This window comes from Lichenostomus cassidix, chromosome 3, assembly GCF_008360975.1.
Source record: "Lichenostomus cassidix isolate B80296 chromosome 3, HeHo_3.0, whole genome shotgun sequence".
Lineage (NCBI taxonomy): Eukaryota > Metazoa > Chordata > Aves > Passeriformes > Meliphagidae > Lichenostomus > Lichenostomus cassidix.
In genome coordinates, this window is record NC_139483.1 from 10,315,406 (window position 1) to 10,342,818 (window position 27,413).

The following is a 27,413-nucleotide window of genomic DNA, read 5'->3' on the forward strand; positions in this document are numbered from 1 at the left end:
CAGAGCAGCGTTCAGTTTCAAGTGTAGTTGGGTAAATTCACACTTAGGCAGCACTGAAAAGTTTAACATTTTCTTTCACCTCTATAGCTTGTATTTTGGTACAAAATAGCTGTGGAAGCATGGTGCACATCAGACCCTCATGTCCCTTAAATTAGGAGATGAGACACTAACGTCCAGTGTTTCTGATTGTGTTGATGGATCATATCAGGAAACTCATTTCACACATTGTTCTGCTGTTCTGTGTCAGAACAGCTTTACACAGAAACAAACAGAACCTGCTTGTGTTACAGATCTGATAATGGCCATTAAAACAGCCTTGGACAAATAATATTTCTCATGTATAAAGTTTAATGAAAGTCAAAATCCAATCCCTGTTTTACAAATCAAATATTGTAAAAAGGATATTTTCTTCAAGCAGACTTGTATTTCAAATGAAACCTTGGCTTCAAAGGACCAAGTTTCAAAGCAGAAAATCAAGTCAGTTTCAGTAGAGTGGCATTTGGTAACAGCTGCAAAATGGTGTCTCAACATGAAACTTCACAACTTTTTGGAAACATTTCTAGACTTTAAATGAACTACAGTGCTGAAAGCACAGCTCACTTCATCCTCTCATGGAAGATTTCTGGGTTGACTTTTGTGGGTCCAGCATCTCTTTTAGAAGTAAAATCTCTTGTGGCACTGTGATAAAGTCAATATCAAAACACACCTTCCACTCCTCGAGGGTGATGAGGTGCATTACAGCCCTGCACAGTCCCATTTGGAGTAGCAGACCTGCAGGATGAGCCAGGCAGCAATACCACATGTTAGTTTGTCCTGTTGTGGCTTTCCACTTTATTTTCTGCAGGGGAATCTCAGGTGCAGCTGAGCTCAGGATGTGCCTCCCTGCTGCAGGTCCATCAGTCCAGTGGAATGATCATCCCAAGGAACTTCATCACAGTGACTCTTCTCACATGGTCTGAAGCTGATAAACCCTTGAACCTTTTTTCAAAAGGTAACCCTGATCATTTAGGGATCCAATAAAGCTTTCAAAATCAGATACCTGGGAAAACAAAGACAAAAATATCACACTGGAGAACGACATCTGCTCTGATGTGAAGCAATGTAAACCATTTAAAAGAACTTAGTAAAATAAAGTGGGCTAAGAATAGGTCAGTTTCCTTAGCAAACTGTTCATCTACTAGGAGGTGTCATACCATCAGTCCTCCTCCCCTTTTGTGCTTTACTTACACACTATTTTCACTGTACTGTTCATTAGAAGTAGCATTCTCTACTTTATGACATGCAGAAAGGATGCAGTTACATATACATAAATTCCAGTTCTGAAACACAAGTATCTACCAAAGAAAAGCATGATTTCTACAACTCTCACTGATTTCCAGATATAAAACCTTGAATGGGCAAAAAATATTCCATATATGAAGGGAGAATTAGAGTAAATTGAGTTAACTTTAAGTAAGTAGTCGATGGAGCAAAAAGTAGAATTAGCTATCAATAATTTTGTTTGGCTGAAGCCCCAATAAGTAAAAAATACACATCAATTATAGGGTAGAATGCATTTGTGGCCACATGTCCTACATGATGTTCCTATCAAGACACAACTTTAGGATGTCTGAAGCTGGAATGAAAACCTGAAAGGCATATTTGATCCAGAGAAGTTCAAGCAGAAACATCATTGCACTGCTGAAATAGAGCACGGACACCACAAGTCTAAATTTGGGAACAAAAATAGATGTGTCCTCTGGGGAGCCAGAGGGAGTGAAGCACTGAAACCAACATTGCCTTTCACAGATCAAAATAGAATCTTGAGAATAGAACATATAGAATAGAATTTTATATAGAAAATAGAAAATACAGAATTCTTGCCAAGCCCCATCAGTAGAATGAGCCCTTACCAGCACAAGGAGTTGCTGTTGCAAACAGCTGTGAGGTCAGTAAAGCTTAGAAGACACTTCAGGAACACTGCTCAGCCCAACAGCAATAAATTCACTACTTCAGTCATTGCAAAGAGACCCAACAGAGGTGCCTTTGCCACTCTCCACTTGGCCATAAATAACTGTGACTGGTGTGGCACTTTGCTGCTGCTGAAGTGCCTGATCACTGAGCTCACCCGTATGTGCAGCTCCCTGGCGATGTGCCGCAGCTGCTGCAGCTCAAAGAGGTTGTTGTAGGTCCTTTCTGCAATGCTGCTCAGGGCAGACACAAATCTCTTGGCCTGAGAACGATTGCTCATTCCAGATCCGTGCTGGGAACGCTCAAAGTCCAGTTTTCCAAACTCATCTGAGTAGGTTCCCAGCATGCTACAAACAGGTTACAAAAAGACATTAAACTCTCAAAAGGAGATAAAAGCAAATGTATGTGGATTTGCTTCCCAAAACATAACTGCTTGAGAGGGCTTTCAGAAGCCATGTAGAAAACCATCCCATATGAACAAAGTCACTCTCTAGGGAACTTAGATGAAGCATTCATCCAAATCACTTTTAAACTTTAATTGTTCACCTGCAACAGAGAGTAATCACATGGGAGTAAAAAACCCTTCAGCAGAGCCTCATGTCTGAGTTACTGTTACACACAGAACCACTGTGATCCCATAACTCACAAGCCTAGGCAGTTGTGTTCAACTTAGGGCTGCTGTCAGCTCTTAAAGAGCAGCCAACAAATCCAAATATTAGTATCATGGGCCTAAGCCTGATAAAGTGATTTCTTTATTATGTTTGGATATGAAGAAAAAAAAAAAGTTCAAATGAATAGCACTGTGGTGCCTTATTTATTTTTAAAGCAGTGTGTATTACCTGTATTTCATTATCTCTATTACATCCTCAGCATCTTCCTTGGTAGATTTCTCTCTTAATTCCAGCCTTGATCGTGCCTCAAAACAGGAAAAAAAATCCATAAACATTTATTTAAGATTTTCACATCATAGCTGATGTGAAAAAGGGCTACAATCACTCTGCAAGGGCTACAAGCATAAATTTTAGGAGCAGAGCTAGAAGCTAAGCCTACAGGACTCAAAGCAAGATCTTTCTATTTTTTATTAGTGTGTCAGTATCACCTCCTGCATACTTGCATTTTCAGGCTGTAGCTTGGAGTTTATTTGCTTTTAGCAGTGTATCCTTGTGAAGCAGCAGTTCACAAATAGTGTTGTTAAGGAAGTGTTAGGGAAAACAGAAGCATTCTAAGTTCAAGGTGGGCAGCAGGTTGTTCCTGCCTGCGCTTACTTCTTCTTCTTTTGGGCAATGTGATAGATTCCCTTTCCACCTCCTCAGGGGTGTTTTACTTTATAAGAAGCTTTAAGGAACAGTAGCTCTCAAGCACTTGTAAGCCTCTTGCGTTCTCAGTTTTTTTATTTTAACAAAACAAAAAAGCACAGTGGTGAATAAGCTGTCATATACCTTAGCAATAATCACTTTGCTTCCAATCCCTTAAGCATTCCAGCTGGCATTTACCTCTGTCAGTCGAATCAGGGACTCCAGCTGCCTCGTGGTGATGGGGGTGCTGTCTGCTCCATGGTTCTGTTTCCGGAGCTCCAGGTAGAATTCCTGGAGGACTTGTGCAGCCTCTGGAGACAACTTTGGGTGGACATACTGCCGAGCATACCCAACGTACTTCCTCAGCAGCTGATGGGGAATGGCATCAAAGTTTTCTCCTGTTGAGATCTAGCACAATTACAAAGGGCTTAGATAGCTGTCTGTCAATAAAAATTTTAATAAAAAAATCATCATCTTGGTTTATCTGGTGAAGTCATCATGACTCACGTATGAACAATGTACTTCAAGTCCCCACACCATGCTCAGACATGTAAGCACACACACTTGGCCATTTCAGAAAAAGCAGCCAAGGCTGCCCACTTGCAATGATAAAAAGTGCCAAATAAAATTCATTATAAAGTTAAATGCTCAAAATGCTTTTCTCAAGAAGAGAAAATCCAAATTCCCAATTGTTACAGCTCTGAAGAAGACTGAACCATCACTGCTGATATCCTATTTCCAAAAGTGCATGTGTTTAGCTCCAGTAGGACTATTCCTCCCAAGACTTGGCATTTGACAATATCAGTTCTCAAAGCCAACATCCAACTCTAGTAAGAAATACACTTCCTCTCCTATATTTCCCAAATCCCTCAAGTTACAGATGCCCAAGGATTTGTTTCCACACTGCTTTATTTGGATTCACTACTCCATCGCAGATCATGTCATATCAAATTATTACACCCAGCCCAGTTCTATAGCTCCTTATTGAAAGCTAACACAACAAATTTGCTTTATAGCATCTCCTGCAGCAGCCCCAGGCCAAGTCCCACCTTCAGCCTCTCCAGCAGGGGTCGATCTGACGTGGCCTGGAGGACAGAGTGCTCCTGGGAGCTGGCCCGGGTCACCAGGGCGCTGCTGCAGGCTGCACGCCGGCCGGCCCGCATGGCCATCACGTGCTCGGACAGCAGGTGGTCGTGGTCCTCATTTGGGGTGTCCAGCAGGATGAAAACCAGATCAAACCTTGACAGCAGAGCACTCCCCATTCTGGAGGAAAGACAAGGAATCACAAAGTGCTTGGAGAAGAGGAAAAATAATAGCAACTCTGTTCCACGTCAAACACATGTAGAAGATCCTGTCCTGCTCATTCAGAATAAAGTAGGACAGCAGTTTCTCTCTCACAAGCCACTAAAAATTATTAAAGTTTGTCTTCATGCTCAAAAAAACTAGAAAGCAACTGTACACAATTTCCAAGACTGCCAGAAGCATCTACACCTGAATGTGAACTAAAAAGGCAGCATCTCAAAAAGTGCTCACTTTAAGTTCTCAGACACTGTTTTGGCTTTGTTGTAATGTCCTCCAACAGGGTTTGCTGCAGCAACAATGGATGTCCGAGCTGGCAGACTGCAAACAATGCCAGCCTTGGCGAGGCTGATGCTCTGCTGTTCCATGGCTTCCAACAAAGCCTGGTGCTGGTTTCCCATCTTATCAAATTCATCTATTCCACACATTCCTGGAAGCAATTCAAACAGGATGAAGACTTATTAGACAACACATTAACTGAAGGACAAGTGTGTGCTACAATCCAGCGCTACATCAGAAGTCCAATTTAGAATCTTAGGGACTGCAGACTTCGGACAAAGTCTCCATTTCAGTAATGGTAATGCAGCCAAACCATTATGAACACAGCCTGACTTGGGGATGCAGCACCTTTAAGATGACAAAAAAAGCTTTTTAAAAATAGACAACAAATCTCATAAGCTGTTTGATAAAGTGCCCTTTTTCAAAGCCAGTAAGAGTCCAGCAGCTGCCATCCAGTCAGATTCCCGAACAAAAGAAATCCTAGCTCTTTGATACAGCAAGTCTGGTATGTGAATTGCAGAAATTAAGTTTTCCTGCAATCTAGGAAAGCAGGAATTGCCCCCAGAGAAATCACTGGAGAAGCTCAGAACTTCCCACAGTGTGAAAAGCCAATTCCATACTTCAAACAGACATTTTTAGTCTATAGCTAGACAAGCACTTTGGCTCATCTTAGCCTCAGCAGCACACACAGTCCTGCCCCTCACATATGGCTATACAGAACCTGTGGCACTATATGGATTACCTTGATCTCCAAGCACCAAGGCACCAGCTTCCAAGGCAAAATCTCCAGAAGTGCCATCTCTAGACAGAGTAACAGTCAGGCCAGAGCTGGTGGAAGTATTGCCACAAACATACACACCTCGAGGAGCGATGTTACACACTGCCTAGAAGAGAAACAAATACTTTTTTCCCTCCTCAAAGTGAAGAATTTCATAAGCCTTATTCTAGAGAAATAATTCAAAGTAAACCCAAATTTGTTTCTTTCTACTGAACATGGCCCAACAGTAAAGTTATAACTACTTGAAACCTCAAGAAACTTCTGCAAAGCAGCAGGAGTAACTTTTCTTGAATGGCATTCTTTTATTTTGTAACAAATGTGGAAAAACAGATTAACTCTATGCTGGAGAGTCCCCATTCAACAAAAGAATAATTTAAAAATTTTGTTTGTTAAGATGCTTACATACAAATCCATTACTTTGGCTAAGTTATTGAAAATCATATCTTAACATTAACAGATCCACATTAGAAGGACACAGACTTTTTAGATGAGGTACGCAATGCTGCAGGTCTAGGTGAACTCTGTCTTTCCTTCACAGTAACCATGGAAAAAGACATGGAATTTTAAAATCACTCAGTTTAAAAAAAAAAAAAAAATCGATTACTAATTGATTTTGTCACTGTCATGCAGCAATGCCTACTAAGATCAAAACCCAAACACAGCAGCAAGTCCCTTTCCCAAAAAGCCAAGATCTGTGCTAGCAACATAGAATGGAAATGGAGTGAATGGAAGTAAACCTCACAGGAGGAGAGTCACAGGGTATTTAAAGTTGCATTTGTTCAAAGATTAATTACTTTATTTGACAGTGGACCAGAAAGAGAAGATAGGAAGCAGTGAACCACTTCACTGGGGAAAAGGGTTAGTGAAAAAACCTACAGCAAGGCAGGACAGCAAGGCTGTAAGCCTGTTCTTGAAAGCCCATGGGCCTGACCAAGGACACCTGTTTTAACAGGCTCCCTGGAAGGAGAGGGCAGAAGGAGAACCCTTTGGATATTATCCTCTACCTGAGGCATTCTACAGGAAAAGATGGCTCGAGCCAGGCTCAATAAACCCTTTGGTTTTAGCACAGTTACCCCATCATGATTACAAATCAAGACAACATGGAAATAGAGGATAACAGAAAATAGTAATAAAGGAAACCATACTTGCAACATTTGACTTTTTCCTAATCCTGGATCTCCAACAACCAGAACATGTGGATCTCCTCGCACTGGGATTCTGTTCTTGTCATCCACAAACTTCTGACATCCTCCAAACAAGGCCAGGGCCAAACCTGCCTTCACAATCTGTTGGGGTACAGGTCAACACTGGTAAGCATTTGATCATTTGATCTGACAGCTCCCTAGAACTGGCTGTAATAACCTTTCCTTCTGGGTGACTGAACCTAAGGGTATAAGGCTGCCACTTCCCTGATACCAAAAGAGACTGTGAGCCACAGTCACCTGTAAAAACAGTCCCTGCCCCTTCCCCCATCCCAGATAAGCTTTATAAATCCTTTAGGAGATGAATGTGGCATAAACACTCCAAACTGGAATTGCAAGCAGCATTTTAAAATGACTTACCTCATGGCCATAGATTGCAGGACAAAGAGAGCTGAAAAGCAAAGCACAAGGTAACATAAGTAGAATATAAATCATGTATTACCATAAATAATCACTTGTTCTCTCATCACAGAACACCTTCATAAACATAAAACTTTTGGGTAGCTGTTGCTGAATTTCCAACAGAAATCAGCAGCATCAAATTTCTAGAAATTTTTGGATAACCAGAAATGATTGAAATAAGAAAAGCCTTTCACTTGAGTTCCCACAAAGACAAAGGAGAACCAGCTTCCCTGTGGTATCTGCACCTATCCTGGTCTTAGTCAAGTAACTACCTGTAACCCTCCTTTTAAAGTGCCAGTTTTTTTTCCTTGACTCCACTGGGAGGGCCTGAGGGACACCCCAGCTGAAAGGGTACTTTTTAGTCTGAACTGAGGGTCTTTCACACCCTCTGCTCAGTTCTTGCACCTCTTTCCTCCACTGTAGAAAAGCAGAGGACAAAATGGTACTTGGTACACAGAGGAACAAAATTAACCAATTGCTTTTTTATCCAGAGCTTTCTAAGGTTGAACTAGAGCACAGGTAATTTCTTGTACCCTTAAACTCCTCCCAAAGTCCCAACATTCCCACTGCAATACTTTCACTTCCTCCCAAGTCCCTTGCCCACTGCAGTTTGTTAGATCTCTGTGGCTTCTATTGCACAAGGCTTAGAAATGTCACAGCTTTAGGATGAGCTGTCACATTTGTCTGAAGATGGTCACACTTATTTATGTCTAATCCTAGACCCAGTCTAGGTCTGACACAACTTACTTCACAATGAGCCTGAACAGATTTTCCTCAGCTTGAATTTCTTGGATAGCATAGAGGTCTTTAAGGGAAAACTCCATGAATGATCTCTGAGAAGTCTCATCATCAAAATTCTTTAGTTTTTGTCCTTTACTGTTGCTGACAGAATTTGCCTCAATGTACAGTAAGAACATACACTTGTCATTCTTATTTTTAGAAGCTCCTGTTAGAAAAATTGAGAAGTGATGATGAAGCTTTTTTTTTCTATCAATAAGTACTCATATTATCTACAAATGGCATAGAGTAATTCAGAAATACCATGTACAGCTATATCCATATTTAAGTACTAAACATCTGCATTTTGTAAAATTGATGCCAAATAAGTTTCTAGTTACATTTGTTCTTTTAAGTTCCCTCCACTTATGTACACAATAAATATCTTGCTGAATTGGAGGGTATATGTCTAGAGACAATTTTGTTCCAGAATGAATTAATTTTTCCAGGGATTTAAAATTATTACAATATTGTAGTTAAATAAAAGTTGACTATAAAATGTTTCCACTCAGCATTTAGAGGGAAAAAAAAGCATGGTGCAGAAGTATTAAATATGCTTAATAATTAATAATTTTCTGTGTAGATTGATTACTGAGCAGAGAATGAAGGCTCAGAATAAAAACTGTCTTGCAGTTATGTGCAATGTATTCAGAGCCGTGCACAACATATTTCTTTGCTTTGCAAAAAAAGGAAAATGGGAAAGGTGAAAAGTTTTCTTTAGGGAGACTAAATTAAGAAAGATAACTCTCCTTCACAGCAGTGTGACAGTTCTTCCAATGTTTGAAGGAGATATTGATGGGAAATAATTAAGCAAATAATGCCCTAAAACAACTTTTCATTGTGAGTTTAGTAACTTCTGAAGAAATTTCCACTTTATGCATTACAGAGAGCTCCAGTTAAGGGGAGTGACTGCTGTTGCTCTTGTGTAAGCACTACAAAAAACACCCCCAGCCTAGGAAAAAGGAGTTCTCAGACGCTGTACTTCACCTTCCTCAGTGCTTGCCACCTTCACTATGCCTGTGATTGTGACCATGTCTCCTGGCACACAGCTGTCCACGAGATCCTGGACCAGCTCACACTCGATGGTGCGCGGGATCCGTCCTGCTTCCCGCTGGTCGTCTGACATGAGCTCCTGCACCCTGCAACACATGAGGGGAGCTTGGACACCATGCAGCACATCCAATCCAGCTGCAGCACACAACATCTGCACCTCTGGCCATCTTTTTCAGGTCACACTTCACTAAATGGGTATAAAAAATGCACAAAAGCCAGAAATGCAGTAACTATAAACTCAGAGTTGAAATCCAGATTTGCTACCACCGATGAGCATACTCACATAGAAATAAGTACATGAAGTAAAATGGACCCATATAAAGCAATTAAGAGCTCAGACATTACAGCCCTCATGAAATAGTATTCTCACCTTAGAAAAGCCCAAGAAATTTCTCAGACCAGAACAAGAAGAATTGTGAAAGTTCCAGTTCAGGCTCTGCACTTGGAGCCCTGAGATTTCCTTGAAGCCAAGCCAAGCTTTACCAACGAAGCTGTGACAAACAGCACCCTCTAGAGCTGTTAATATCAGCATGAGTTTTTACATTAATATCATTTCAAACTAAGGGTATTAACCCTCCAATTCACTTCCAGTTCAGTCAGGTCAAGTGGCACAGCTGACCACTAGAAGCTAACAGGGCTTTTCTAGCTGACTTGCAGCTCATTAAAGGGAATCATGAAACCATAGACGCAATTAGAAATGATCAAGAAAAGTTGCAAGGAGCACAAAAAGCTAGGTAGTGGCAGAAGGAATTTCCAGAAAGCTATTCCACTGGGTAGGATACAAAGTATATGAGTGCTTGGATAAAACAACTGCTTTGTGATACAGATGTTGGAGAGTGCTTGCTGCAAAAGAATAATATTACTAAAATCACGCAGTGTAACATGGGTTGAGCTATCCTGTCACTTTTTGAGTGTCCTGTCACATCACACTTTTGTGCTTACTTGACAGACTGCCAGTCCACTGTGGTGGTTAGAGGAGAGCTCCTGTCAGGTGTGAAGGACCGGCCTCGGCACTCGGGAACAAGGCACTGCAACAACAGCAATTCTAACTTATTCACAGCCTTTTTTTTTAAATCCTAAAGTGAAATTGGCTTATTTGATTAAAGAAAACCCAACAAAGAAAGCAAAGCAATATAATTTAGTCTCATTCCAGGAAAAAACACAGTTAAACTAGGGCTACAAATTAGGATGTACATAATTAATGAAGAGCTATCAAGCACAGACACCTGAACTCTGACTCATAGCTGTTAGGGCAAATACAGTGGAATTGTGTGATCCCTCTGGTGAACTGGTTTGAGCTGGGGAAGAGGAGGTAGTGGGTGGTTTTTCCTGGATTCTTTTGGGTGGTGTTTTTAATTTGGTTGGTTTTTGTTTCATTGGTTTTTTAATACCTACAGATGTTCCAGAGGAGATAATGTTTTCCACTTGAATACATCAGGTAACATAAAATAACCGGTATGTCTAATGACTACTTAAGTAGAAAGCAGACTACTTTTAAAAATCAAAATAAAAAGTTCTAAACAAAAAAAACCCCAAACAATATATGCATAGAAAACCACCACAGCAAGGTGGAAGAGTCTTTTTAAACACAACCGGTGAAACGGAAATTAAAAGAGATAACATTTTTTCTAGATTTCAGGGAGTTTCTATGTATTGCTTGTCACATACCCAGCAGCATCCATTTCTTACAAGTAACAAGGGTCTGAATAATAAAAGTTGTAAGGTATGTATATTTAATTTTTTTTTATCGTGTTAGTTATTTAACCTAGCTTTAAAGACTATATTTTTAATATTTTTTTTAATATCGGCGGCGCTGCTTTTTGTCAAAACACACCAAAAAGCACGAAGCCAAATGCTTTTAGCTTACCTTGGTGGGAAGGGTGTACTTCCCATCAGGGAGAGGAAGCCCCTGCACATCCCCACAGGTGGCACAGACGAAGGCCAGGTTGGTGCACAGGGGTTTGATGTTGCTCACTCTCACCACGGTGCCGCGCAAGGCCAGGTATTTGCCGTAGCAGTTTGCCCTCACGTTCTTCAGCTGGGTTAGAGGCTCGTAGTTGTACACCCTGCACCAAAGCTCAGCATCAGCACACAGAAATGCAGGACAAAAATAACCCTCAAACCTATCCAAACAGAAACAAACAAAAATCCTCCTCCCAATTTAAAACAGTAGTGCAGAAAAAACGGCTGAGAAGTACTTTTTTGGCGGACTAGTGGCACAGTCTTTGATTCTTGTTCTAGAAAGCAGCAGAACATTTAATATTCTCCACATGAATCAACCTCAACAGCTGTAGTTTGTTTATGCAGTGACACCTCTGGCCTAGCAATATAACAGACATTGCTTTATAATCATCCATAACTGTCTCTTTCCATTGCTCCAAATAAAGACTGGAGCTTAGACTTGCAACACAAAATGAGCAACGTTTCATTAAGGCTATGGCATCACCAGCAGGGAATTAAAAACAATTAAATAAAATACAATAATTTTTTAAAAGTAATTTGAACTTCAATACAGCTTATACACCCAGTTCCCTCAGACTTGAAGTCTGAGATACCATTACTTCTCTGATAAAGAAGTTCTAAGGACTTGTTTCATTAAAAACTTGTCCAGTTAACAGAAATTAGAATAGTTCTGCTTTATAGAATAATTGTTCTACTTATAAGTCACTTCTCTGCTAACAAGTTCTTCTAGTTCAAGCTGTTTGTTCAGCTTATAAGGAGGTTTCATTTCACTTTTTTATTCGCAAGGACATGAATCATGGTGAACAAAAAAGCAAATGTGGCGTGTTCTCCTGGAAAAGGCTTCACAGAGCCTAGTTTTTCCATAAAATACTGGAAAGTCTTCAGCACCATGCATGGAGACTGGCAAGGGTTAAAAGGGAAGCAAACAGCTCTTCCTTGGGAAAGAGCAACTGCCCAGCACCCATTACCTGGCATGGATGAGAGGCACATTTATGATAGGTTCTCCATCCAGGGGCAATCCCTCCTGCACCTGCAGCTCTGCAGCATGTCTTTCCAGGTCCTTGGTGAGCACCTGGATGGAGCAGGAAGGGGGACATGGATGGCAAAAGGAATTAGAAGCCCCAAAAGGGGGAGACACAGGTGTTAGAACTACTACATTTAGTTTCAGTCAACTGCTTCAATGATGATTAAGCAAAATGGACCAAGACCAAAGCAACTTCAAGTGTGATTTTGTGGGTTGTACAGAAAGGGGAGAGATTAAAGGATTTGAGTTTTAAATAAACAAACTAATTTCCCCTCAGACAGAAAAACACAGAGATTTGGGGGTTATAACATAATTGCCTTTAAGTCTCACAGATTCTTTTTTGCTGTGAGGGTTATGCATCTATGTATTAGAAGCTCTTGTTTACCTGATGAATTGCCAGACCCATACACTGCAGTATTTTCTGAGGCATATCCCTTAGTTCAGTAGATATATTTGGTATCGATTTAGTCAGTTCTCTGTCTTGGATCAGTTCCTTATAATCCACGAGAATGCTTCCTTTCCTTTCTATTTCGTCCTGGGAAACATTGTAAATGATAAAGTACACTTTAAATTAGAAGCCAAACACACCCAATTTATGTCTTACATGTTTCAGCTCTATAATGGAGGTTGCTTTTGATGGAAAAAAACACTCAAAATTCATAGTGCTCCTGTATCAACAACAGATTGTTGGGGTGGGATATGTCTGGGTTTGTTTTTTACCTTGTCATAAAGCTCAATGCGCTGCATGAAAAACTTTTCAAAGGCTTGAGTCTTCTGCACAAAAGGAGACTTGTCGTTGTAAACTAATTAGAAACACATCATGTTAGTAACATAAATATTTTTTTCCACTTCACAAAATATATAACCAGGTTAATTTTTCTTCCTTTCCTCTGCATTGCAAAACTAAGGAAGATGATAGATCTCTACAGCATCACAGGAATGATTACAGTATATCACAAGAGTGAAGTCCTTGTTGTATTTATGCTTTTATATATGGAATTTTGGTCGTTCTTTATTGAACTTGTAATGCTACTAGCACTACATATAACCAATTTTAGAAAAAAAAAATTAAATATTTGCTACATATAATTTTGGCCTAAAAATACCTTCAGAGAAATAAAGTTTCCAGCCCTTATAGGGAATAAATTGGTCCATCGTCGATTGGACTAGTCGAGATTTTGCTGGAGGAAGAAAAAAAAAAGAAAATGCGGGTTAAGAGGATGTGGACAGCGAAACTTTGCAAGTTTTACCCTCAGTGATTCTTCTGACCACGGCAAAGAGCTGTAATCGTCTAGCGCAGCAGGTTAGAAGCACTGTGGCTTCAGAAAGCAGGGAGAAGCTCAGGAGCTGGCTCACCAGGTTCGGGCATCCTTTTGGGCTCTGCCTTCTGTCCTCTGCCTCGCCATCCTCCTCCTCTCCATCCTCCTCCTCTCCATCCTCCTCGCCACCCCTGGAATCCTCTGCCCCGGCTGTACCCCCTGCCTCGGAGCTCCCTGCTCATCTCCCTCCGCCGGACGCGACAACCAGCCGAGGGGAAGAGACAGCAGTGTTCCCAGGCGATATTTAACTGAAAGCAGCGCTGTTTCCCAGCAGGGAGGCTGGGCCGGGGAGGCACAGAGACAGAGCTCACAGGATCCCTCACAGGGTCCCTCACACGATCCCTCAGCCGCTCCTCCCGCGCCCTCAGCCCGCGCGGCCGCGCTGCGCAGGCGCGGAGCCCCTCCCGGGCGGCGCGTGCGCGGGGAGCCCGCACGAGCGGCGGCGGCCATGGAGGGCGGCGGGAGCGCGCGCATCCGTGAGGGGGACTGCGCCGTGCTCAAGCGGGACGAGGTGTTCAAGGCCGTGTCCGTGCTGCGCCGCAGGTGAGCGCCGCGCCGCCGGCTCCCGGGGTCTCGGCCGAGCTTTGAGGGTCTCGGTGCTGTCCCTGTCCCGCCGGGCTGGCCCGCGGCCCCAGGCAGGACCGGCGGCCTCGCGAGGCGGCGGGAAGGGTTTTTTAATGCTGCCTCGCTTCCTATGGCAACAAACACCCCAAAAAACCCAGCAAGATCTCCTGGCTGCATTTCTCATAAGGCTTTGAAGTAGATTTAAGCTGGTTTTGCGTTGTCGGTGTCAAACTCGTGGCGAGTGAAGAGGAGCCTGAAAGCGTCTCGTCGTGCTCACGCTTCGCTCGCCGTGCAATGCTAATTGGGATTGTTAATTGCCCTCAGGGGGTTAGCGTGCGGGAAGCTGGCACTCAGCTCTGATAACTGCTGCTTCGGATGGGGTGCCGTGAAATATCTCCTATTTCTTTCTCCTAGGCAGAGCAAGCACCTGCAGCCCAGCAGGACATGCTGGGATCACTGGGCACAGCCTGGCCTCGTCCCCTTGCAGCAGGCAGTGCTGCAGAGCAGTAGAAATCAGTGTTGGGCAATGTGGGCAGACAGCTGGTGCGGTAGGATGGAGATTTAAAGGTTTAAATCCCATTCATGCTTGAATGGGATTCGTTTAAAAATGTAGTTCAGACTAAATTTGGGAGTGCTGGTTATTGACAGGCTTGATGTTCATCAGGCAAATCTGGCACCAAAAGTGGGTGATACTCTGCTGGCTTGCAGAGCAATGCCCAGATAATGTTCATTAAGTTGCTCTTAAGTTTTTGTTTAAAATTTAGTTCTAATTCTGGAGCATATTTGGTGATGCAAATAATATCACATATAAAATATATGCACAAACTGCATGTTTCCATCAGAAAACCAGAAGTAACCAAGAACTCAGCCTTTTGGCTGTGCTTCAGAGTTAGAGATGAGTATAATTTGCAGAATTAGGGCTTATATTGGCAAGTTTGGACTTGAATGTGAGTGTGGCACAGATCCTGCTACCTGTTTCATTTGCCAAGATTGATATTTCCAGGGATAGCAAGGCAGCCTTTGTTGGTCAGCCTGAAAGTTAAAGTTTGTGGATCCTGCTTTGTGTGAAGAAGGGAAAATGCAAACCTGCCTTAGTGCAATCAAAATGAAAGGGATGGTAAAATCTTTTTTTTTTAAGTAAACATTTCTAGGATTACAAGACACACTCTGCTGTCTGTTTTCTTCATAGTCTTTTGGCAAATGTTATTTCAGAGGAGCTCTGTAAAATACAGGTCTGTGCTCATCTTTTTGCACTACTCTGCATGATCCAGCTTAGATTTAATACACTTCTGACTTCTTCTGTCAAAAATGATGCTGACAAGTGCCAGAGCCTTGTTTTATCTGTCATTTGAAAATTCTTTTGATCTGAAAAAAAAAGTTCTTCCTGTATGGTCTATTTAAATTCTTCGTTCTTTCCCTGAAACTGACCAGTTTCAGTTTAATGTGGGTTTTGTGGTTAATTTCACTCTTTACACTTGTCCTGCTTTTCTTCAAGGATACAGATGAAAATGTCATGTATAAAGCTATAGTTTAAACTCAACTCTGGTGAGTTTCAGACATAGTAAAAATAACACTTTAAGTTATTGACTTTTCTGTTCTTCCAGAAAAATAATTTTTGAGAAGCAGTGGTTCTACCTGGACAATGCCATCGGACATATTTATGGAACTACATTTGAAGTAACCAGTGGTGGAAACCTCCAGCCAAAGCAAGAGGTGGAAGAGACTACTACAGGTATCTCAGAGGATTGATAGTTGGAAAAACTATTTCAAAATTTTTTTTTTTCTTTGATGATACCTAAGAAATTGGGAAAGCTTTCTATTAATCATTTGTTAACTTCATGTTACTTATATTCTTTCTGCCATAGAAGTGCATGGTTTTGTCTTGATCAGTTGTTTCACTAGTCCTGTAACAAATAAGCTTTTTAATGTGGGAGAAAATTTGACCCCTAGTCTGGGTGATTTTATTCACATTAAGGTTTACTTCACATATTGCATTTCATTGCTTAGGCTGTACTTTGTAAGGCCATGAAAAATGTGTGTTTAACCATGAGAAATCTGCCTTCTGTGAAACTAAAATCATGTGTTTCTCCCACTTACTTAGAGCTAGATTTTACAAGTCTGTATCCTTTTCCCTTAGAAACAAAGGAAGCAGGGACAGATAATCGTAACATAGTTGACGATGGGAAGTCTCAAAAACTGACTCATGATGACATAAAGGCTTTGAAGGACAAGGGTATTAAAGGACAGGTAAAAATAAGGTTTTGGTGTCATTTCTGTGCTACCTTGATGGTTATATCTTAGTTTATGAAAAAGGATATTCTTTTTATCTGTGCATAGATTTCAGTGCTTTTTCTTTGCTCTTCTGGCCAAGTCATGTTCTTTTGTTTTACAAAAATGCTAAGGTTGTTTTCAGAGAAAACTTTATGTAAGGTTGGCAGCTTTGTCAGTGGAGAGTAAAGTATAAATTTTTATGGCATCAGAAGTCATAACAGATAAGAAAGTACAGCCCACATTATCACCATTAAGTTTTGCTTGTGTATAAGGTTCAAAGTAACAATTTCTGTGTTACAGATGTATTAAAATTGTGCAGTAATTAAACTATCAAAGGTGTAGGAAAGGATTGTGGCCAAACATGATGTCTTAACAAGTAACAATGTGTAACAAATGAACCATCAGTATGCCTGTGGGCAGTGCCTGCCAGACAGGGGTGATGCTGGTGCTTTATCTGTGCCTGCAAAGTTAAGAGCATTCCCAAGAGATCAGTTCTGTTCTCTTAGAAAAGGGGTTGGTATTTAACCCTACACCTTGTCATAAAGTAAGGGATCTTAAATGTTACTGAAACATTGCAGCCAGTTCTGTTCTGCACATGCCATCAGGCAAAATTCTCTCTCTGGTCTTTGGTTTACCCTTTCTAATAAGAACAGGAAATTGCTCATGCTTACATCAAGTTCATCTCCTGTTTGCATCTTGCTGTTTGGTGCTGCTCTTTGGAGCAGTTTTTCTGCTTTTGCCTGCTGGGCCCAAGGAGTTTGGAATGGTACTTGTGTTTCCATGGTTGTGCTGCTGGTTGTGTTGTCTCTTGGAGATGAATGTCCTAATCAGGTTGATAGCTTTGATGGATTTTATTTGTTTTCACTGTCCATGGCAGAAGATTGCTCTGACTGTCCTGTATGTCCTCAGCATGCCTGTGCTGTGCATCTCCTGTGCTTTTATTAACTCTGGTTTCTGGACTGTAACTGAATATTCATTTCAAGTTACATTAGCAGCAATAGATGTTATTCCTCCATAATTCCTCCAGCATTCCTCCATAAATGTCTGTTAATATCTGAACTTCTGTTTGTGAATGGCATGTCTTGGTGATGCAGGATGCTTCCCAGATTCCTCACTGTAAATTTTACTGGAACAAAATAAAAACCCAACAAAACAAGATAAACAACCCAGACATTGCATTTATTTTTTTCCAGGAATACAGCAAAAAAGAAAGAGATGCTGTTTCACACCACTGATAACACATGTTAAGTGTTTGAAATGTTTGAAGGAATAATGGCCTGGAAAGCAGCAATAAGAAGTGAAGAGTACTTGCACCACTCTATTTTTTGAGCAGGCTCTTAAAGTGCATTGGGAGGTGCAGTGTCCAAATTGAAAATACTCCTTTTGTCATTCCTGCCCTCCATGTTTAATAGAACCCATAATTTTAGCAGTCAGACTACTTGGATCACAGAACCCAAAATAGCAGCATTTGTTCTTGTGTTGCAGTCATGGAAACAAACCCTGAGCAAGGAAAGTTCTGTTGGGTTGGTTTGGTTTTGTTGGAGGTCCTAATGATCCCTCCAGGTGGAATCTGAAAGCACGAGAAAGAGTTTGATTGGCAAAGGGTGAAGATTACAACAAGGAGACCAAGAAATGAAAACTGGAATTCTGGGAAAACCTGGGAGCCAGAGAAGGAAAAAAGTCAGGAAGAGTGTTGCAGGATGTAATAAATGCTAAGGAGTTGGACACTGTGCAAGGAGTTCTACAAGAGTAAAGCACAATATGTGAGAAAGAGAAGGTTAATGGAGTGAGGGAGATGTCTAGTGATTACCCAGAGCAGAGGGGAGGAACTACAAGAGATGGGGAAAGAAGAAATCCTAAGGAATGCTGAAATCCAAGAAGCAGATGGATTAAATTAAATATTAGTCAATATTCCAAGGCAAGCATTTTCAGTTTTATCATTTTTATGCAAAACTATAAGATTAAATTTCTACACATAGTCTAGTGCCTCACTTACTCCGTTGATGAATAGAAATTCACTTTGCCATTGGTGTCAGGAGAAGTTAATGGTATACATGCCTCTACTGGAAGAAAATATTTGCAGTGTCTGTTTAAAAAAATACTATATATGAAATGAATGAGAAGTAAATGCTAGCTGTAACAAAAATAAATTGTCTCTTCCAAGGAAATAGTTCAACAGTTAATAGAGAACAGTACAACATTCAGAGACAAAACAGAATTTGCTCAAGATAAATACATAAAGAAGAAGAAAAAAAAGTAAGTGCATTTTAAAATGTGAAAAATACTTGGTAATTCCATAAATTGTTGAGATTAAAATCAGACTATTACTATGTGTTTGTTACAGATATGAGGCAGTTATTACAATTGTGAAACCATCTACTCGCATCCTTTCAACTATGTATTACGCAAGGGAACCTGGGAAAATTAAGTGAGTTTCCATTTTATTTCTTTTTTAAAATTACAACAGAAAGATGCCTTAATACTTTTTAAATACCTGCACTGTACCAAAGTATATTATACTCACCTTTCTTCTTTCTTCTTACCTGTGAATGTGAAGATTGCAAGTAAATGAAAAACAATGATACAGAAAATAAATCAATATTGCAGCAAGTAGGAAACCTCTTTTGCATGCAGCACCAGCTTTTATGATTTCCCTATCACCACCACCTTGCTAATTACCTGTGCAGACAGAGGTTCTTGGCATTTTCAAAGATATCTCTTACCTGCTGGTGGGCACAACGTCTCTGTGTTCTGGCTCAGTAATCAAAATAATCAGCCACTTACCAGAAGCAAGAATTGTTGTCTTTAATGTGATAGGGATTCAAAATCCTCAGTTAGAAGTCTCCAGAGTTTAAAAACCCGTGGTTGACTTTGGAGTCAGGAATCAGAGGGGGTCATGACTACAGAGATCTGGCACGGTTTGATTTTCATGCACTTAAACTAAGTGATACATTGTTACAGGCATTAAAGGTGGACTGATACATGATTTTTAATGTATTAATAATAGAGCTAAGATGCTGAGATTTCATATCTTCAAATACAGATTATTTACAGCTTCTCAAACCTTTTATCTTCTCCTTCCACCATCTCTGTCAGTTGGCTTTATTTTACTATTGAAGATTAGTTGTAATTTACGTAGCTATCACTGAGTCTCTTCAGTGCACGTATGGGGTTTTGGTCCAGGACTGCAGGTGGTGCAGGTTGCTGCAAAACAGGTGAAAATCACAAGGGATACATTCTTGGATCAAGAAATGTATTCATACCATTTGTTTATGAATTCATGTATTCATACCATTTATTCTTTTTTCAACCATGTATTCATACCATTTGTTCTTTACAAAGCTGGCATGTCAGAGAAAATCAAACAAACAAAATTTAAAAAAATATTTTGTCTGACTGGCACAGCACAAGATGTCCATTTTGGTATGTGCACCCAACTGCATATCCTGCTTTTGTTTTACCTGGCTGATTGCTTGCTGGCTCCAGTTCTAGTCCTTCTTCATTACCAGATGTTTAATTATAAGTTTCTGCGTGGTCAAACTTCTGGTGAAGGTCACTGACACTCTTCCTGAAAATCTGCCTGTAATCCAACTTTTTTGGCAGGCTGCTGAGCTAGTAGGCAGTATCTGTAAGAAAACTGTGTTAAACCCCTCTTGTCTTCCAGCCACCTGAGATACGACACCCTGGCTCAGATGCTGACTTTGGGGAACATCCATGCTGGCAACAAGATGATTGTCATGGAGACGTGTGCAGGCCTGGTGCTGGGGGCTGTGATGGAGAGAATGGGGGGTGAGTCACACCTGAGTCATGCACACAACAAGGCAGACTTAAATACACACCTCTGTGACACTGCTCAAAGGCAGGACTTCATAAGGCTTCCTCAGCTTTTTAAATCTAGTTTTACCACCTCCAACATTGAGAGAAAGACCTGTTCTTCAATTGGAGAAAGTTTGCATTTCGCATCAGTTCGATTTATTTTTCATTACTTAAAAAAATGTAAAATTTAAATTGAGAATTAGATTTTATATAATTGTTTATATAATTAATTTTTATTAAAATTACGTAGATCTGTAGATGTTGTACGTCGATCTGTTTTAGTTCCTGTCTTAGCATAATGACATTAAGTTCAGAAAAAGCTGTAGAGAGCTTGTATGGAGATTCTTTCCAGACACCTGGAAGTCCAGGGAAGTGAATTGCAGAAAACAGGAATTCTACCACTGGAATTCAGACAGCACTGGAAATGTTCCATTCCTCTTGTTCACTGTACCTGATTTAATGTGTATTTTGAGAGTATGGGATATTTTCTTGAGCATATTCTAGGAGAAGTTTGACTCCTGTTTTCTTTTTCAAACTCAGTTAATCAGTTTCATTATTCTAAAACACCAGACAGAGGTGACAATTAGATTCCAGAAGCCTGGAAAGGTAGGAAGTGTGATGTGGTGAGATGTGCACACAGTCTGGGAAGCGCACAGGCAGTGCTACTACAAATTGGTTTTGTTTCAGCAACTTTTGGCCATAGGGCTACTTTTTGAACTAAATAAGATACAATTTCAGCATAACTATTGAAAAGTTATTTTTAGGGTATTTAACATCTCACAGCTCTGCCTTTAGATCCTGGATGTTGAAGAAATTCTTTGCCTAATAATGCTGTTTAGATTAACTTTTGGGTTTTATCCAAGCAACTCTATAAATAAGTAACAGAAACTGTAGAAATTTTGTCTTTTAATTATTAATTAAACTAGCTTTTTTAACGGTTTGTCACTGCTTATGTGTTCTGAGCTAATCCTACATACGTGTTTAATACACAAATATTCTGAGTTACCTTGTCAGTAACTTTTTGAATTTCAGTAACTGTTGTCCTTTCAGTAAAGGTTTTCTACCTTGAGACATATTTCCACAGCTTGTTAAACTTGATGGTTGGATTAAGAACAGGCAGGTTACTTCCCTGTTGTTAAATGGACCCTCTATTTAAGCATTTTAGAAAGAATTTTAAAATTTTAAGAATTCCGGCTCTCCAATGTGTTTTGATTCTTTCCCTCCCATAGGCTACGGATCCATCATTCAGATGTACCCAGGAGGAGGACCTGTAAGAGCTGCCACCAGTTGTTTTGGATTTCCCAAACCTTTCTTTGATAATCTTCATGAATTTCCTCTCAGCAAAGTGCAGAGTCTCCTCTCTGGGACATTCACTACAGAGACTCTGCCTGCAGACCCTGAGGATAATGCACTGGTAGAAGAAGAGAGCAATGGACTGACTGAGGAAAAACAGACTTCCCTACAGGAAACAGAGGAGGAACCTTCTACTGAAGCAGCTATGGAGATCAATCCAACAGAAGAGCAAGACACAATGGACATTAATGCTGAAGATGTAGAATTTAAAGAGAACAAAGAAAAAGAAAATAAAGAAAATGTAAGAATATTTATTGTGGCTGTTCAAGTTTCACAATGTCTGTGTATATAAAATTCTGCTGTCTGACTCAGACCTGCTGAAATGCTGCTTATTCAGGTGTTAAAGTGGAACTCTGGAAGTTGTCTTTTATCTTACAGTAAGATTCAGAAAATGAAAATGCAGACCATGCAATAATGATTCAATGTATAATTACCAGTGAAAGTGCCAACTGTTTGTTTTGTTGTTCAAAGGTTCGGGAAAAGCAAATAAAACAGTGGGAGAGAAGAAAAAAGCTGATAGAAGCTGCTGCTCTGTTGAGAGAGAAGAATGCTGATGGGTGAGTCTGGTTAGAGCTGTCATAGTTTGGGAATGATATTCCCCAATTTAGAGCTCCAACCGAAACATCCCAGCCCATGGGGGCCATGGGATGGAGCAGAGAGCTGGGGACACAAAAGGTAAAGAACAGGGGTTGGGATAAGAACAATTCACTGGAAACAAACAGCAATGAGGTAAGAAAAAATGGGAACAGCAACAGTGCTAGTGACAGAGGGTACAGGACAAGCCAGAAAAACAAATGTGTCTTGGTCAGTTCCTCCCTGGTTGAGATTTTCTTTTTTATTTAAATGGATTCAAATTATCTAAAAGTCAACTAATTATGAGCAAATATTAAAATACAAATTTAAAAAAAAATTATACAAAGAAAAACAGAATCCAGGTAGAATGTAATACAAAATGACTGCCAAAAACCCACAGGATCCTAATTGGCAAAGTAGAACCTGAGGTTTTAGGTTTATTAAAGTGGAACTAAATTTGTTGTTCTGGGTTTTTTTTATGGGTTGGTTTGTTTTTAGAAATTAATTTCTTTTTTGTACAGGAAAAAAGCACGTAACTTTATTTTACTTGCTTTAGCCAGGATCAGTTATTCCTGAGGAACAATTTAGCATAAAGATTTAATATCATAAATTTAAAACAAATGCAATAAATACATTACTAGAAATTCAGCTCCACAATTGTATAAGAGCATTTGGTGGTTGTGACTTTTTCACTGTTCTTAGCAAATGCTGAAGTGATTCAAGTTAACCAAGTAATGTTAATTTAGTTAATTTAATAGCATTCACATTAATCTTTTTTCCTCCAAAGGATATTGGTTCACTGGGAATAAAGCTGTTCTGCTTTGATAAGTTTGACTGCACCTCTACTGGTTATTTTTAAATGCATGTGTATAATTTGTGGGTTTATTACTAGGAAATGTTTTCATTCATGCTCAGTCGTATACCTGGTGTAGCAGTGTCCCAGATGGCTCAGCCATGATCCCCTTTCTTCAGTCATCTGCCTTTTATAGCCACTGTTCCTTTAGACCAAGAACCACAGGGTAACATAAAAACCTTGGCATGGAGTAAAGAAGTGCTTCAAATTAATGACTGTGCCTGAGTAGAAGCAGGCAGGGAAAGTAAGGGTTTGGTTTTGTTTTGCAGGAGAGAAGCAGGGAGAGGATAGGGAAAAAGCTGGAGATGGGGAGAAAGACTGGGACTTACTGGCAGAATAAAGAAAAGCTGTTCATTAGGTGAAGGTGGGTACCAACTTTAGGAGAATTCATTCTTGAGGTCCTGAATTTAACAACATTTGTTACTGAGTGTAGAAGATACCATTTCAGTAAAATTTCTATCTCCTGTGCTGTTGTGTGGTAAAACACTGTTTGTACTGAATCTGTTTGTTCAATTCCTTTAATGAGTTGAGGCGTAATGTTAGAGCACTGAGGGTGGAAAAGGAAGATATTCATTGGGTATTTGGTATTCTTTTAAAGAAGACTTTAGAGACAGACAGTTACATTTTTCTGACACTGTGAAAGCAGAAATTGGTTTATAGACATTCCAAGTGTTCAGTTAGACACCTCCCTCCCTCCCTCTGTCCTTCCCTGCCCTTCCTCTGCCTCTTCCTGCTCCCTTGTCACCCACTGCACTAATGTTGTGCCTGGCCAGGCTCCCTGCTGGCAGCAGTCTGTGCTGCCATATGAAAGGGCAGCATTTGATTTTTCCCAGTCTCTCATCCCTCACTTCCCTTCCTGCAGTGCCAGTGCAGCATTCCAAGCCTTGAGAGGCACAGGATGAGTCTTCCCTTTATGGCCTGCTTGGTTCATGATGGAGCACAATTCTTTTGGGGTTTGCATTTGAAGTAAATGGTCTGCAAGGCCATGGCTAGCAGACAACCCAAGTGGGAACAACTGGAAAAGAATTATCTCGCTTCTTTATCTCTGTTGTGTTTAGAAAATTGAACATCAATTTTTACCGCCCTTTTGTCAGGCAAATTTAACTCTGCTCCATTGCTGCACATTCCCCTGGAGAACAAATGTTAATTGATGGGGCATCTCAGGTAGTCTCTCTCTACACTGGAGAAGGAGGCTAATTAGCCCATTCTTTCTGCACAAGCACAACTTATTAACTAATTGACTAATTATCAACCATTTCTTGCAATCTAGTTCAGCTGTGATTTTTTGGGATTAAAACTGGAGACAGCTGTAGGGAATCTCAACCATCTGTAGATCCAAGTTATCCTATGATGTTAAAATGAGGGTGGAGAATAAAATATGAAGTCTTTATGTTGTCAAGGACATAATTTCTTTTTAAAAGATTTTTAGTCATGCCTATTAAGGATTTGTTCTCTGTTTAAATATTCTTTTAATATAAAGCTATTTAATGAAGACTGCTCAGTTGAAAGAGTCATGACTGAAGTTATACTCTAAGCAACATTTGGCAGTCACAAAATTTAAATTGTGTTTGGAAAATGATCTTGGGGCAGACCAAGCAGCCTTCAGTTTCTTAGGTTGTAAGAATTATTGTGGAGCCCAAGACAGCTGAAATGAGTGCTCCTGCAATGCATTCAATATTCTGCACTTTGGGGAACAAGTGTCTCAGCCTCTGAATTATGCCAGTAGGAAGTCATGATCTGTTTTTATATTTGGGGAGTTGTCAGAGCAATGAAAACATGCTGATGAGATACTTTTAAGCTGTAATTGATTGCTGTGTTAAGTGGGAGGAAATGTCACTTGATGAGTAGGTTTCAGGAGCAGAAAACTAATCTGCATGAAACTTCTTTTGCAGCTTAATTGTAGCCAGCAAGTTTCATCCCACACCCTTGTTACTTTCTTTATTGGAATTTGTTGCTCCTTCAAGGCCTTTTGTTGTCTACTGCCAATATAAAGAGGTAAATCAAGATGTTACTTCAGCTGTTACAGTTCAAGTTTGATGCTATTCTGCTGTATAACCTCCTCTTTGGTTTTTTTAAGCCATTATTAGAATGTTACACCAAGCTGAGAGAAAGAGGTGGAGTCATTAACCTGAAGCTGTCAGAAACCTGGCTACGGAACTACCAGGTGAGGATGGCGGTAAGGAGCTGCCAAAACCATGGGAGTACTGGGGAGCAAAACACTCCCTGAAAACAGGGGGGTTTGGGCTGCCTGAAACAATGGATCAGCTCAGGCATTTGTTCTGCCCCAGAGCAGTGGGTGTTCTGAAAATGTTTAATGCTTCATTGTAGAAATTTCAAAGGGAAAGACTTTACTTTCTTAGGAAGCATTTCAGTAAATGTTTGCTGAAGTATTTGTAGGAAAGGGACAGTGTTAATAATTCCCAGCACTGCAGGGTCCTGGACACACATGAAGCCTCTGAGACTTTCAGTGGCAGGACAAGGAGGAAGCACAGCTGAAGGGAAAGCGTAATGTGGCTGACAGAGTTGGCTCAGTGCTGAGTCTGACCTCAAGGGTGGCTGCAGAAAGGTGATAGGGACAGAACTGGAAATTACAGAATTACTTCAGGCTGGTTTGTGGAGCAGCTGTGGTTTCTTGCAAAGTACCTTACTTTTGAGCACATAATGGTTCTTCCATACGTCTCAAACCTTGGCTTTATAATTTTGCTGGCAATGCCATGAAGAAGAAACCAGTGAGGCAGTGAGGATTTCCATAACTGGATTCTCATCTGTAGATACTTTAAAGATAAATACACTTCTCAAAAGGCTGTTTGCTGTTGTGGCTGGGAAAAAAACTTACATCCTAGCCTGTAAACTGAAATTACACAACATGATGTGCACATAGAGAGGGGATTTTTACAGGTGCTGGTTGTGGGGTGTGGTTTGTTGTTATTGTTTGTTTGTTTTAAAGGTTTTACCAGATCGAAGTCACCCAAAGCTGACCATGAGTGGAGGTGGAGGGTACCTCCTGTCTGGCATCACTGTCATCTTGGATAAGGGCAAATCTGATCCCAGTAATTCAGAAGCACTGAAGATGGAGGAGCCATCATCTAAAAGATGCAAACTTCAAGACCTTCCTTGTTAACATCTGAAGAATTGATTTGTGGTTTAGATCTCAGGAGTCTTAGTGACATAACAAGTCCTTTTCTGTGCTGTTGACAGCACAAGGCTGTGCCTGTCATGCATCTGTGAGAAAAAGCAGCAGAACTGCAGGAAAGGGAGGACTGCCCTGCTCCTTAGCAGTTCCCATAATCTGAATAGGAAGGAAAACCCTTGGGAGCAAACATCCCACTGAACTCATAGGAACTTCAAGTAGGAGAGAAGATCAAGCCTCAGTGGAGGCATTCTGTTTGTTTGTTGCCAAATCTGATAATGATGTCATTTTTTAAAAGGTTGAGTCAGAATCAATGCATCCAAATTAGCTTTCCATACTCCCAGAAAGACATCAGAGGATTCTCCTAAGTATTCCCATGGTGATCTGCTCCCCCCTGGGACACAGAACTCGGCTGTGTTCAGTCATTTAAGAAAATACAATGAACAGCAAAAATCATACACTTTTTTTTCCCCAAAGGAACAATAAAAAGAGAAAACTAATACTAGACGTGACCCATGCTTACAGCATCACTCCATATTTTCCTGAAATCAATACAGAACAGAAAGTGCACGTTCTTAAATTAAAATACTAAATATTTGAACAGAATATCTCTATTAGTATTGTCTGTCATTTTCCTGAGAATTGCTGTATGTTTTTAAGATATTACTATTTTGAAAACTGCTGTATATGTATATATATTTATTCTACTGTTGGATCTTTCAGATGTCTAGCTTTTTTTATTAATTTTTTTTTTAACTTTTCATTTGCCATTTCAATTAAACTACAGGGTGTTTTCCCTAATGAGATTTATCTGTTTTTTTCTTACTTTTCCCTCTTTTTGGAAAGAAAAAGGTCTAGTACAGCCTTTAAGAGGACAATACTCTGCTGGTTGCCCCCACAAGCTCATAGGGCCCAGAGGGCTTGGCTTTCATTCTGGAACTTCCTCATTGGTGTCCAGCCTGACTGGACAGACTCTGGAGCTTTGGGGTCAAGTAATCAGACTTGATAAAGCTGTAAAATTCAGTATTTTGATAAAGTAATGCTTTTTCAGGGCATCATTAGGTCAAAATGGGTTGTATTTTGTGTAAAGAAGCAGTTAGGAGAGCAGGTGTACACTACAGCTTCAGGTTTTATCTACCTCTGCTTTTTGTAAACTTCCCCATGGTGATTTTCTGCTTCTGTGGGAAGTTTCTCTTCTCTCTTTTCTTCTCCTACTTACATGAAACACCAGTAAAGGGAGAGGATGTAGATTTCACCATCTCTGCATTCCAGATGGCTGCTTATCCTAGATACTGTGACAATAAAAACAATAACAGAGGAAAACAGATTTGCTTAATAGAGCAGTTTGAGAAATAAACAATGTTGGAACACCTGATGAGTTAATTTGGATCAAAGCCAAACTGGCTGCATTTCACCACCATTGACACTGACCTGGTCTTAACACTGAATCCCAGTTTTCAAATGTGCCACAATCTTTGTAAAGTGCAGTGAAAAACAAGGAAATAAGAAATAA

The 27,413-nt window shown here is 40.3% G+C and overlaps 2 protein-coding genes across 3 annotated transcripts; one reads left to right on the forward strand and one right to left on the reverse strand.

The window, feature by feature from the left end:
• Positions 1-330: 330 nt before the first annotated feature.
• On the reverse strand, positions 331-13,665 carry MCM8 (minichromosome maintenance 8 homologous recombination repair factor). 2 transcript variants are annotated; one of them, XM_085054376.1, is made up of 19 exons: positions 13,378-13,665; positions 13,128-13,202; positions 12,742-12,824; positions 12,407-12,556; positions 11,966-12,069; positions 10,903-11,101; positions 9,978-10,063; positions 8,970-9,121; positions 7,953-8,151; positions 7,164-7,194; positions 6,747-6,887; positions 6,206-6,293; positions 5,566-5,703; positions 4,779-4,974; positions 4,295-4,508; positions 3,444-3,653; positions 2,790-2,866; positions 2,108-2,297; positions 331-1,039 (listed from the first exon to the last, which is right to left on the reverse strand). In XM_085054376.1, the coding sequence occupies exons 1-19, from the start codon at positions 13,520-13,522 to the stop codon at positions 947-949; spliced, it is 2,571 nt and encodes an 856-aa protein (XP_084910502.1). In that variant the 5' UTR covers positions 13,523-13,665; the 3' UTR covers positions 331-946. The 2 variants fall into 2 exon arrangements, with proteins under 2 accessions (XP_084910502.1, XP_084910501.1); XM_085054375.1 differs by lacking the exon at positions 6,206-6,293 and having other exon boundaries at positions 5,566-5,707.
• Positions 13,666-13,730: 65 nt separating this feature from the next.
• Positions 13,731-26,706, forward strand: TRMT6 (tRNA methyltransferase 6 non-catalytic subunit). Its single transcript, XM_085054395.1, has 11 exons — positions 13,731-13,883; positions 15,509-15,636; positions 16,042-16,151; positions 18,340-18,431; positions 18,520-18,603; positions 19,840-19,964; positions 21,221-21,585; positions 21,816-21,901; positions 24,663-24,765; positions 24,848-24,934; positions 25,718-26,706. Exons 1-11 carry the CDS (start codon positions 13,789-13,791, stop codon positions 25,889-25,891), a joined length of 1,449 nt encoding a protein of 482 aa, XP_084910521.1. The 5' UTR covers positions 13,731-13,788; the 3' UTR covers positions 25,892-26,706.
• The last annotated feature ends 707 nt before the right edge of the window (positions 26,707-27,413 follow it).

Coding starts and splice junctions, on each gene's coding strand:
- MCM8 (XM_085054376.1), bottom strand. CDS start 13,522: ATGAGCAGGGAGCTCCGAGGCAGGGGGTACAGCCGGGGCAGAGGATTC. Junction 8,152..8,969: donor GGTGGCAAGCACTGAGGAAG/GTGAAGTACAGC, acceptor TTTTTCTAACAG/GAGCTTCTAAAAATAAGAAT. Junction 6,888..7,163: donor CTGCAATCTATGGCCATGAG/GTAAGTCATTTT, acceptor GTACCCCAACAG/ATTGTGAAGGCAGGTTTGGC.
- TRMT6 (XM_085054395.1), top strand. CDS start 13,789: ATGGAGGGCGGCGGGAGCGCGCGCATCCGTGAGGGGGACTGCGCCGTG. Junction 15,637..16,041: donor GGTGGAAGAGACTACTACAG/GTATCTCAGAGG, acceptor CTTTTCCCTTAG/AAACAAAGGAAGCAGGGACA. Junction 18,432..18,519: donor ATAAAGAAGAAGAAAAAAAA/GTAAGTGCATTT, acceptor TGTTTGTTACAG/ATATGAGGCAGTTATTACAA.